The 13212-nt window shown below is 38.9% G+C and overlaps 1 protein-coding gene across 4 annotated transcripts in view; it reads left to right on the top strand.

Moving 5' to 3' along the window:
• LOC105921041 (diacylglycerol kinase beta) overlaps positions 1 to 13212 on the top strand; it is a 309320-nt gene that overhangs the window by 102405 nt on the left and 193703 nt on the right. For 3 of the 4 annotated variants that reach the window (XM_036138804.1, XM_036138803.1, XM_036138805.1), the window contains one exon: positions 4710 to 5188. The exons of the other annotated variant lie outside the window; for it this stretch is intronic. In XM_036138804.1, the coding sequence (XP_035994697.1) occupies positions 5122 to 5188 (67 nt within the window). In that variant the 5' untranslated portion in view covers positions 4710 to 5121. The remainder of the gene's footprint in view (positions 1 to 4709; positions 5189 to 13212) is intronic. 4 annotated transcript variants of the gene reach the window in all.

Genomic DNA, 13212 nt, shown 5'->3' on the forward strand with positions numbered 1-13212 from the left:
TCAGTCCGGGAGCGCGGTGGGGAAAAAACATTAGGGAACGGTGTGTGTGTGTTTTGACGCGCGATTAAAGGCGACAAAAAAATAAATAAATGTCGGCGTTTTGGTCTTAAGCGTTAAAACTGACAGCCCTAATTTATATACATTTTTAAATTCAGACCAGAGGGGGGGAGGAATGTATCCCCCCCAGGGATAAAACATGAATGACCAGAGGGGGGGACGTCACAAGCAGAGGGGGGGTAAATCCCCCCCACCCACCCCCGGCAAATCGCACCCAGTATATATATATATATATATATATATATATATATATATATATATATATATATATATATATATTAGGGCTGGGCAACGATTAAAATATTTAATCGCGATTAATCGCATAATTTGCCTGGTTAATCATGATTAATCGCATTGTATTTACAAACTCCAAGAATGAATTAAAAAGTAATTATAATAAATTAAAGCTTATTGCCACTGACAGGGAATTTTCTTTATGGGGAAAAAATCTACCAAAAACAGGCAATTTCTGAGGTAACCGCAGGGAGCAGCATTACCATTTTATGTTCAATACCAAAGTTTAACTTGGCAGTGGTTACAACTAACTTGTTTCTGTCATATTCGATGCTGGAAGAACTTTAAACTGAAATGCTTGCTAACTCGATATGCTTGCAGGGTTATTTGACGTTAACACGCGGTTTTTTGTTGTTGCTTTCTCGCGTGCATATAGTGAATGGCAGGGAAAAATAGGCAAAAACACATGGATACTTTGAAGCAAGAAGCGACTTCACCGACGGCGTCGATGCAGACCCACTGAGCTATATAATACACTGGAGTGCTGATTTTGCCGAAAAACTGAAGTCACTGGCCGCCATCTTGCTACTCCCTACTCTCACAGAATCCCACAGGATTTGCTTGCAATAACAAGCAGTTTTCTGGCTGTGTGAAAACGTTTCACAGGTAATTCTACAGTCAGTGGATGTCCTAACACTATCAACTACTAGGAAATTAGGTGCTGAAATATTTGACATGTTATTCATATTATATATATATATATATATATATATATATATATATTGTCATGGTTTAGTTTTGATTCGGCTTTGGTTTACTATTATTCTCAGTTTTTCCACCTTGTTTGGGTTTTAATTTGTTAAATTTTAGTTTCCTCCTTCCCTTCCACTCAGCCTTCACTCCACTCTCCTTGCAGTCAGTCACACCTGTTAGTAATTATTCAGTCAGATGCATTTCACCTGTTAGTCTTTCTATTTAAACCTCCCTCTGCCTCACTTTAGTGCTGGTCCATCATCATTCCACACCTCTCCATGCCAGTTCCCGTTTTGCCTTGGAAGCTTTGTTTCACTCCTGTTGTTAAGGTTAGTCCTGCCAGTCACTCTAAAGACTATTCGTTCACTGTTTGCTCCTGGAGAGGTTCTGCTCTGTGTCCTGGTGTCTCTCAAGTTCTGCTAACCTGACTAGCCGCCCTGGAGAAACTCAGCTCTGTGCCCTGGTGTCTCTCAAGTTCTGCTAACCTGACTAGCCACTCTGAGAAGACTCGGTTAAGTGCCAAGCCTTCCAGCTTAGCTGAACTCTCTCTCCAAGCCGTCAGCTCCTGCCTTCACCTGCAACCGTGAGCCCCTGTATTCCTGCACCTCTGGTTACTTCATCCATCAATCATTCACCTTTAAATAAACCTCTCAAACTTTTGTCCTGTGTGTGTGTGTTCTGAGTTCATCGATAAACAAACCTGACATATATATATATATATATATATATATATATATATATATATATATATATATATATATATATATATATATATGTATACACATATGTAAATATATGTTTTTGTATATTGTCATTTATATATTTATAAATGTTAAACATATATATTTAAATGAATAAAATGCAAAATATTTCAGCACATGATTTTCTCAGTACTTGATATTTTTAGAACATAACATAAAAGTATATGGCATTTGACATTTTAAAAGTCTTAAGCCCCCTCTGAACATGAGAAAATCCTCGTTATTCGATGCTGTAGCGCACATATTCCCTACTTACTTGGGGGAAATAGGGAGTACCAATATGGCGGCTGGTGGCTTCAAAGCAACTCGTTCAAACAGCGGACCCCACTCCGCTGCGCACAAAACTTGTTCCGGCCGCCAACTCACCGCCTTGCCTAAGCAAATTCCTGCGGGAAACACCGCCTTCCGCATGTCGGCTTTGTTTTTTTCCGGCCAGCACCTTTCTTCCTCTTTGAATCCGAGGCTGGGCTGACAGCGAGGTTATTGCCGCATTATCGCCACCTACTGTTCTGATTCAAACCCCTACACCACAGACCTTTACAAAATAAAAGCATGTGAGCAACATGCGTTAACCCGCGGTAAAGTAAATATCGCCGTTAATAGTCTAATGAATTAACGCGAAATTAACACGTTAACTTGCCCAGCCCTAATATATATATATATATATATATATATATATATATATATATATATATATATATATATATATATATATATATATATATATATATATATATATATATATACACACACAGACACCGATCTACAGACAACAGCACTTATCTACATAGGAGCAAAACTATATACAGACAAGTGAGAGCAAAGGTGCTCATAGCAGCATTTTAAAATGATATAATACAAACCGCGATCTGGGGGTAAGAAAAATCAACAAAAAACCTAATAACACATCTTAGAATCAAATACATTACAAAATCATAGCAAAACAAAAAATACTGTATAATATATTAGATAGACATAAATCACATCTATCCAGTAATTTAGGACCATTTTGTTTGTTTTTGGTATTTAATGTACTTTTCTCTACTTCCATCCCTGTTACCCATTAGAAAAACTGTAACTGTAAAGCATGAGGATTATCTATCAGAAAATCTTACTTATGGAAGGTAATTAATTCCCCAGGATCTGGTTCCTAGCGTCCTTTTATTTGCGCACCCATAAGCGGAGTAAAAGTCGGGCTTCCTGGGACGTAGCTTTGGAAGTTTGCTTACTTTCAATACAAAATCGAAATTATTTATTAAGTTAGACAATAATTTAATTCAATCAATTGATCTCATGTAGCCCCTAAAAGGGTGACGTTTTCAGTCAGCTAATTTATCTGGAAATCAGTTGAGAATTCACCGGATTCAGAGTGTCTGAAAACATAAAGTACATTTTCCTGACGTGTATTCTGTCTGACTGCAGCTTGGTCTGACCTAAGATGGCCGCTCTGTCGGCACGCCTCTCACCCGACGACGGGGCGTCTACGTATATATGTCTGTGGGCCGCCCTTTGTCTGTGAGGGTCTCATGTTTGCAGCAGGAGTGGAATTCCTTTGTCAAACTCTTCCACTGTTTAGAATTCAGCCTGACCTCAATTAATTTTTCATGGCAGTAATATAGCATAACATAAGTAACATACTATATATACTCCACCATCACATACGTAGTGCAACATATATGACTGGAAATCCATTTTTGAGGTCCCAGCCAGATTCCTTGTCCTGAATCGGAGAGAATCCCTGGAGGAAGCTACAGATTAGGGTGATGGCAAGAGGTCTTCCAACCTCAAACACGTCTAGCTCATCTCCAAAGGTGATTCCTAAATAACATGCCAGTGGAAATATCCATAAAGCTGGTCAGCAAATATGAGAAAGGTTTGATTGCTGCAAAGCTAAAATTTGTTTGATTGAATATTAAAAAGAGTAAAAGTATTTGTTGAATGTCATCTTGTTTTACTTTTCTGTAATCTCCCTGTCTCATTTCCTATCAAGAACAAACTTGTTGGTTGAATGAAACAAGGTCAAACCAAAATCTACCAGGGGTATGAATAATTCTGTGCTCTTCTAGATGTGACAAGTCTAGGTGTATCAAAAAAAAAATCTTTTCCGTTCTTCATATTTAGATTAACATAAAACACATTTTGTATGAAAACAAGACAAAAAATTGTGAAAGCAAGAGGATCATCTAGAGAAACATTTTTCTCCCTTTTTACATTACTAGATGTCCAGTGCCCCTGGAGTCACAGCCCCAGTTATCATAATTTGTATCTTATAGGTGCAAAGCAGCTGTAACGAGACACCAAAGAGCCCTCAATGGACACCCTTGACAGGCAGACTGAGGGCATCAAAGAGATGCAAAGTGGATTGCAAAGAGACAAAACAACCACAGAAGGATGTATTCAAAAGAAAACAAGTTAAGAAGGGACTAAAATAGAAGAGAGCCGTAATTATGAGATTCAATGTTACCACAAAGATAGAAATCTCACTAGTTGTGAGAAGACAACACATAAAATACAACAAGCACAAAACGTTTTAATGTCTTTGGTTGCAGTACGGTGAGTATGTGGACTTTTATATGTCTGTGTACTATATCCTGAGAACATGCATTAATGTACATTGTTGGTTTAACTCACATAGGTGTTATACGTTCCATTCTCTAAACAGTAATTATGTAGAGATAATAGTTAAGATATAGTCCTCCATTATTTGATCTTTGTATCTTTTCCTCTTTCTTCAGATGCTTTCTCCATCGTTTTTTTTCTCACATCACTCTCCAACATAAATGTCCTTCCGAACATTTTACAGTCTTTAGACTGCATTTGTCACCTTATTTCCTTTTGTAAATTGTGAAAAACCACTAGTATTAAGGAGTGTTTTTTTTCCCATCATTTTTGCCCCTGCTCCAGGTCCGACCTGCTGGGAAACGTTTATCCTCTGAGTGATGAGGAGTAATTACACACATATGAATCAGTGGACCTGCACCTGACTGGACTTTATCGTTCCTGCAGCTGGGATACAGGACCTCATTTCCACGAGGAACCTCAAGCCAAATTGTTTGTATTATATTTTTGTATCTTCTTTTTTCCTCCACATCTTGGTAATCAATGCCAACCTGAAAGAATTGATCTTCAGCATCACCCCCATCAGTTCATATGATCCTGTGTGCTCGACAAGGTGCCAGTTGTAAAGAGGCAGTGATGATATCAGACACCTTCTGATTTGTCTTTTTACCCAACCTGGTACAAAGGTGACCATCAGCCCCTCACCCCATCAGTGGTACTCGGTGTGAGGACACATCACAGCTTGTTCTGAGGAAGCATGGGCGACATGAGCTGGGTTTGTCTGAGCCCTGCTGAGTTCAACCAGCTGCAGCAGTACAGCGAGTGTAAGTCTCAGACTACAAATTGGTGTATTTCCTTGCATCTATGTTTATTTTATTTCTTTGTCATGCTGTTGGAGTCCTGCTGCTGTGTCTGGGATCATGATCCTGTGGATGACCCAGTTTCAGCAGTCAGACAGATATCCTCACATTTGACTTTACTTTAACAAAGAAGTTCCTAGTTTATTCAATGAGTGCAGGGTGTGCAGGTCCTATGACTGCAGAACAAGCCCAAACATTCAATCCTCCACCTCCATGCTGTATGGGTGGTATATGTTTGGTTTTCACCACATACTGGGCATTACACTTTCTGAAGCTGTATTTTCTCACTTTAAGACTGTAAGGACCAGATACTAATGAGATTTTCGTCCTTCTATTTACATTGATCGGGATTCTTTTTCTTTTTTTAGAATTCAGTGTTAAGAATCGTATCACCTGTTCTAGTGTCCATAAGTTTGCACAAGTAGCATTTCTGTCCCATGTAATGTCTCTGTGGAAGAAGACATGGCACAGAGCAGCTTTATGAAGGAATACATTTTTCTGGTTTTCCAGTTTATTGGTTGTGGCAGCTTGTCTGCTAGATTGAGAAACCCAACGTTATTATTATTGTTATTATTATTATTATTATTATTATTATTATTATTTATTCAGACTGACTTCTTTGTTTTATCATATGTCCAGTGTGGGTTGGCTATTTAAAAACCGCTTAAAGTTAAAAGCGATGCTCAGCCATGAAAGACAACATGCTGACAGAGAGAGAGAGAGAGAGAGAGAGAGAGAGAGAGAGAGAGAGAGTGCTCTATTACATTGGGGAGTACTGTGGTAGAACTAGTTAGAGCTCTCACCTCATTCCAGAAACCAGTAACATTATTACATAGCAGGTTTTCAGCCACTGTGTCCACTCTCATATTCTGGTCAGATTAAGCAATATATCGAGTGCCGTTTTTATAGTTTGCACTAGTGAGCTTTTTATAATCCAGGGCAGCCCATCCCTAGGTCTACCTGCTTGCACCCACATCTTATATGCCTGTTTAGCTTCTGCATGGTATACTGCAAGTGGCGGATACATTTTTTTTACCTCAGAGTGGCCATCGTTCTATTAGTACTATCTTTGGTGTGTCAATCAAACAATTCAACCAATCAAATCAACGACTGAAGACAACATGCTAGCCAATTACAGCTGAAGAAGGGCCGGGTCGTGTCATACAAATAGCCTTCAGAGAGAAGCTGCAGCTCGGCTGTGGTCACCGTCGGTGTCAGTAATGCAGGATGAATATTCAGCTGATTACCAAATAATTCCAAGAAGAGACAAAGAAGCAAGCGAGATTGATCTGGAAGCAGCGCCATTAATTTCTGTTTGAAACGTCAGCATTGAAGTCAACACTGGAGTAAACATTCAGGCTAGGAGGGTTAGCTAGGACAGCTAGGAGCATAAGGAGCAGAACCAAGCAGGAAATTGAAACTTGGGTTACTTGCAGGCAGAAGGGAACTCTGCTTTGTTCTGGTCCCTGTTCTCCTAGCTGCTGCAATTACAGAACCTCTTCTAGTATTAATTTTTATTTCAGTCAGTGTGCAGCCTGACACCAGTGCTCATGTTTATGTATGTTGATGCTTGACTTTTGAGTCAAGGCACAGCTCTACAGTTTGCTGTATCTCACTGCTAGTTTCCATCCAAACCCAGCATAAAACCTGCCCAACTACAAAGAAAAAAAACAAGCCCAAATCTCAATCTCTCTTATGTTAAAAGCGCAGAAGTAATAAACACATAAGGACATGCCACAATGTACACAAAATGTACAATCAGTCAACCAAATAACACGCAAGATCACTTTAACAATCATGATATATCAATCATGATATATCAACCGGAAAAAAAAAAACTTTTATCAATAGCTTCCCAAAATGAGTAATAAATCTACCTTAATATAAACGTAATTTCTCTTACAGAATATAGCTCCATCAAACATTTCTCTTTCAAACAGCCATGAAATATTTTGAAGTTGATCAGTAGAACTCAACGCCTCTTGGGGGCATTACATTGACCAATACATTTTCATAGTGACACTTGATCAACCATTATTCTTTTGTTGTTTATTATAACATTCAATATTATTCATTATAACTATTATTCATTGATAATGTCCGATACGACTCATTTAAAAAATAAATCGACCAGTAAAATGAGTTCAATGAGAAGGCATTTTATTAAAAGGGCTTTAGTTTTCTTCCAGACATAGACAACTATTTTGATATGTAGGGTTAGGGTTAGGGTTTTGTTAGTAATTCTTTCTAAAAGCCCAAGAAATGTGAAAAGCTTCCCAAATTTTTACAACCTGCCCATAAGCTATTTTAGTTCCAGCTCATTGTGTTCAAAAGAAGCCTAATTGGGTGGAAACCTGCCTACTTGCTCACAGCTCAGATCTTGCGTTATTACAACGTGATGCGATTAAAACTTATTTCCAAGCAATTGACATATGATGAACGATGAGAGTGAGAAAGAGATCTTTACATCATATAAAGATAATCTACCATCAGGATCAACATTCAAGCAGGAAATGAAGTTGTGGCGCACAAAGTGGTCATCATCACTGGAAAAACGCAGCTCTCTCCCTGAAATTCTAAGGATAACAAATATGAAGTGCTACCCAAATATTTTTATGATTCTTCACCTTCTGTCAGTTATACCTGTTATGACTGCTTCTGTGGAACGTGCTAACTCGGGCCTTAAAGCATTGAAAACTTTGCTAAGGTCGACTATGGGACAAGAAAGGTTTGTGACTTTGCTACTTATGTATGTCCACAAGGACATTAATTTAGACATCAACAAAATCATAGACATATTTGCCCAGAAGCATCCCAGGCGGTTGGCATTTGTAAATCCATTGTCATCGTCATTATAAAGTTGAAGGTGATGTAGAAGAGACAATATTCTTTGTCAAATCTTACAGTTCTATTATAGGCTTATTGCTTAACTTCACCATACATGTTCATTGGTTTAACTTACTTTAAAGTTTTTTTTCTCGCAACATAGTTTATCTTGTTAAAATATATTCAAATATGCTTTATCACTTGAACCACACCAAACTATTCTTAAGTCCTTGGGTCTTTTTATTTCATTTTACTAAATAGATATAATTTCTGGAAATAAAGAAAATCTTTATTTGATTAATTGTTGATAAGGATAATTTTTTTCTTCAAACTACTTTTTAACCTTGTGCATGCTGTAAAAACCAACAAATTTTGGCTTAAATATCCTTTTTCAATTACAATACTGTATCATGCTAATTCCACTTATGTTCATCTTAAAATGATTATCAATTCAAAAACCCTTAGATGAATAATTAGGGTAGTGTGAAAGAGTAAAGATGGCATTCTTTGGTCGTTAAGCCTCACATTGTCTTGACATGACTCTTAGGTGCGCACCCCCTTTTGAAAAATTCTGGATCCGCCCCTGACTGCAGCGTACTTTGGCCCACTGATACTCTACTGTCTGTGCTGATGGGACCACTGCCCCTAACATATAAATTAAGCCCTTTCAGGTTCTGATTACATCTATGTATTATGAATTGGAGCTCCCCCCCGAACACTACTTCTTCCGCTCTCGGATGAGTCTTGTGGTTTTCTCTTTCAATGCTGTTTGCAACATTTGTTAGTCAAAACAGCATCTGTCCCTGTGGTGCTGAGTGTGATAGATAGAGTGATGCGAGCTTCCTGCTCCACAATAACACTGTCATGCACAAATAATTGTTTACAGACTCAGAAAAGCAGCATATTAGATCACAGTGCCTTGGAGAAGTAGTCATACACCTTGAGCTGTTCCATTTTTCATCTCATTACATCCTCCAACATCAGTGTAATACATCAGGATTGCTATGAGATAGACCAACATGAAGTGCTGCATAATTGTGAAGAGGAAAGAAAATAAGACATTAGATTTAAATTTCTTTTACAAATAAAAATCGTAGCGTGACAGGCAGTTGTTTTCAGTATTTCTTCGCTTTAATGAGCCAAGGAGGACCGAGCCTTCCTCTACAGCTATGTTTAATTGACTCTTTTAAAACACAGTTAATAACTTTCCTAACAGGCTTTTGATTGAATGTTTATTTTCATTGTGTGTTTTACTGTTATTTCTTCCTATTTTTTATCTGCATTTTTTTCTACACACCACTTTATGTATGACACATTTTTGACTTGTTGTGACAATAAAAAATATGCGTTGTATTATAGGATTGCCCCGTGTATTTCATCAAGATTCCCAGCTCCCCTGTTCCTCCCCAAAGGACAATACTGCTACCACTAGGACTTTGTTCATGGCCAAAAACGTTTGTTAGTTTTATTCTCCACAAGTTAGGTTAAAATATTATCTTCCACAGGTTTGCTGTGACACCTGAAACTTTAGTGGCAAACTCCAACCAAGACTTTTTATGGCTTTCTTCCTGCCACAACAACAAGAGTCAGATTAGTTGTATACTTTTAATTGTCCATTTGACAAATACCCACACCTGGACCAGGCAGAACAAACCAAGCGTAACAGGAGAGACCAGAAGAACATGTAAAGTTCAGGGGATTTAAGGGGAAGGTGAGGAAAAGAGAGTCAAGGCACAGGTGAAGATAATGAAAAGGGAGATGAGTAACAGCTAAGAACAACAGAGAGGCAAGGGGGAATGATTGACAAGGGGTAAAACGGGAAAGAGATCTAACAGAATAATTTAAAAACTGAGGGGTGAGGAGAAAGGCGGTTTTCTCCGAGAAAGTCCAGAAAAACTGAAAAGACGATGACACAGACATTATTGACCACAATGAACAGAGTGGGTCAAACCGAAATAATTTCTTACTAGTCACAAACCACGGCTGAAGGAAAAAAAAGAAAAGAAAAAGATCAGTTCAGCTTTCTATCTTCAGACGGCTGTAGGCTTATCAGGTCTGTGGATTTACCCAGTATTTCTCTCAATTTACACACACACAGAATGGACACTTCTGTCTCTGAAGTCTCCATCCATCCACCTAACGCCGTAGAAGGCAGCGGCTGTCTGCTGACACAGCTGCCAGTTGCTGGGGGAGTAAGCGCGAAATCAAACCTATAAAAATTATAGGTAAAAATTATAGGTCAATAGCTTCAAAAATCTTTGAAGCTATTGACATGTTTGCTTCGCTCCTGCCATGACTGAGGGAAATACATTTCATAAAGCTGTAGATTTTAACTCTGTGACTGAAATCAGTCGAGGGGGAACAGTGGTCTGCTTTTGCAGAGGTGGCCGCTATAGGGAGCTCAGAGCTGGGGAAACCCATGAAAGCTCGTTCCGCTGAAAGGCCAGCAGCCTGCTGGCTAAAGGGCTCATCTCTGAATCTCCACTGTCTCTCTCGCTCTCTCTCTCTCACACACAAACAATATAAAGCAGACAGCAGTGCAGAGATGAGCTGTGCCTTATTGTATTATTAGTTTAAGCTAATGTGTGATCCAGATATTTATCCCGGTAGATTACTTTATCCATAAAAAATATCCTGGACAATCTTGCATATACAATTATGTCAGGATTTGGGTTTTGTTTTGGCTGTTTGTTAATTTTGATTTATTAGTTAACTCTCCGGCCTTTTAAATCGGTTTTGGGTTCTTTCTTGTTTGGTTTCTATTATAGCTTGTGTTTTGTTTAGTCTTAGGTTTAGGTTCTGTTTTGGTTTATGGAGTAGTTTGTTATTAAGTCACTTGGCCTGCTCAGTTCACTTCTTTGTATCCAGCCTTTAATCAGTCACTCAGTTCACCTGCCAGCTATCTGCCAGCTCACCTCTTAGTCAACACCCTGTCACTCCTCTTCTCCAGTCTCCATCCAATCAGTGTCAGTTTTCTTCCAGTCACTTCCCTGTTCCTGACAAACTCCACCCATGTCAGTAATTAGTCTTCACTCCTGTTCACCTGCTCACTCCCCTATATAGTCCTGTCACAAACCTCTGCAATCTGCCAGATCAATTCAAACCACATGGTGAGTCTTATCCAGCGTTTTATTTCTGATAGCCCTGTTGATACCGACCCGATTGCCTTTTTGACTCTGAGCCAGCCTGATCCCTAAACCTGATTTTCTTGCCCTGAATGATTGCTTACCTGTTTTTCTGACCTGGACCTGCCTTGTGATATTCTGAGTTTGCCTTATCCTTGTCTATACTTCTGCCTATTTTGGACTGCCTTTAGTGTACCGGATTTTGGACTGCCCTTTTGATCATTGAGTATGCCTGTCCCTGTTTTATTATTAAAACCTGTTTTTTGCTTAAAACCTCTCTTGTCTGGCTGAATACTGGGTCCTCTGTCTCTGGTTCGTGACACAATTATGCAAACATTATTAGTATTTTTTCTTTTATTTCTGTTTTTATTTAGAGTTTTTTGTATCTTTAACCATTCTCACAGATTTCTTTAAAGTGTCAGTATTGCAAACAGGGCGTGTGGCAAGGGAGACAGACATTTCTAGGCCGGTAAAAACACAAAACATTTGTAGATAAACCGAGAAGAGAAAAGCCGAGCTGGGCGAGCTAAACCCAGAAGGGTCAATGGAGCTTTACCCATAGAGTACACAGAACTGAACAGAATAGAATAAAATTAGCCACAAGAAGAATAGAATTTAAAATTCTTCTTCTAATGTATAAAGCCCTTAATAATCAAGCTCCATCATATATCAGAGCTCTGATTACCCCGTATGTTCCTAACAGAGCACTTCGCTCTCAGACTGCTGGTCTGCCGATGGTTTCTAGAGTCTCTAAAAGTAGAATGGGAGGCAGATCCTTTAGCTATCAGGCTCCTCTCCTGTGGAACCAACTCCCAGTTTTGGTCCGTGAGGCAGACACCCTGTCTACTTTTAAGACTAATCTTAAAACTTTCCTTTTTGACAAAGCTTATAACTAGAGTGGCTTATGTTACCCTGAGCTACCTCTATAGTTATGCTTCTATAGGCTTAGGCTAATGGACATACGGGTCTATTTTTCTCACTCTATAGAGTTCTACTGTTCTTCAATTATGCATTGCTTGTCATCATTTCTGCTTATAACATTTTGTTCTCTCTTTTTTTTTCTTCATAGTAGGTACATCTGGTCTGGCGTTCTGTTAGCTGAGACATCATTCAGAGAAGACAGATCACCCGCTATTACCATCTAATGTAGAACAGATTACTGGATCAATGTGTGTTTCTGTGCTAGTTTGTCTGTCTTGTTGTCTCTGCTCTGTCTTCTGTAACCCCCAGTCGGTTGAGGCAGATGACCGTTCATACTGAGTCTGGTTCTGCTGGAGGTTTTCCTTCCGGTTTTTTGGGAGTTTTTCTTTCCACTGTCGCTTCTTGCTTGCTCAGTATGAGGGATTGCTGCGAAGCCATGGACAATGCAGACGACTCCCCCTGTGGCTCTACGCTTCTTCAGGAGTAAATGCTGCTTGTCAAGACTTTGATGCAATCAACTGGTTCCATTATATAGGAAGTTTTTGACCAATATGTATAATCTGACCCAATCTGTATAATATGACTGAACTTGACTTTGTAAAGTGCCTTGAGATGGCATGTTTCATGAATTGACGCTATATAAATAAAACTGAATTGAATTGAATTGAATAAATATGCATGTTCTCACAAGAAGATTTGGAGAGAAAAAAGAACACAATGTATCATTCCCTTTTCATTTCACAATTGTGTATGATTGCTTTAACAAGACCTTGTACAACACTGGGTGTCCACAACAATGCAATGAAAGTTGTACTAAAAAAGGATTACAGGGTTACAGTGTGTAAAGGCAACAAGGAGAGTCCCACAAGCATCAGCCAAACCATCAACCATCTCTTTGTCTCTCTGGTTGCCTCTGGTTGATCTCCTTCTAGAAACAAGGAAACATCACAGGCTAAAAGCCTGAAACCTGCAAAAGAAAGGCATGTCATAAATAGCTAATCGCAAGAGCCAGAATGATTGGAACGATCAGGTTTGGACTGTATGCAGTGGTTAATGGTGGCCCTGTTTTTGTCTCTGTTTGACATGATCACAGGAGGAGGTCATTATGGTTAATGT

Source organism: Fundulus heteroclitus, chromosome 7 (genome assembly GCF_011125445.2).
Source record: "Fundulus heteroclitus isolate FHET01 chromosome 7, MU-UCD_Fhet_4.1, whole genome shotgun sequence".
Classification (NCBI taxonomy): domain Eukaryota; kingdom Metazoa; phylum Chordata; class Actinopteri; order Cyprinodontiformes; family Fundulidae; genus Fundulus; species Fundulus heteroclitus.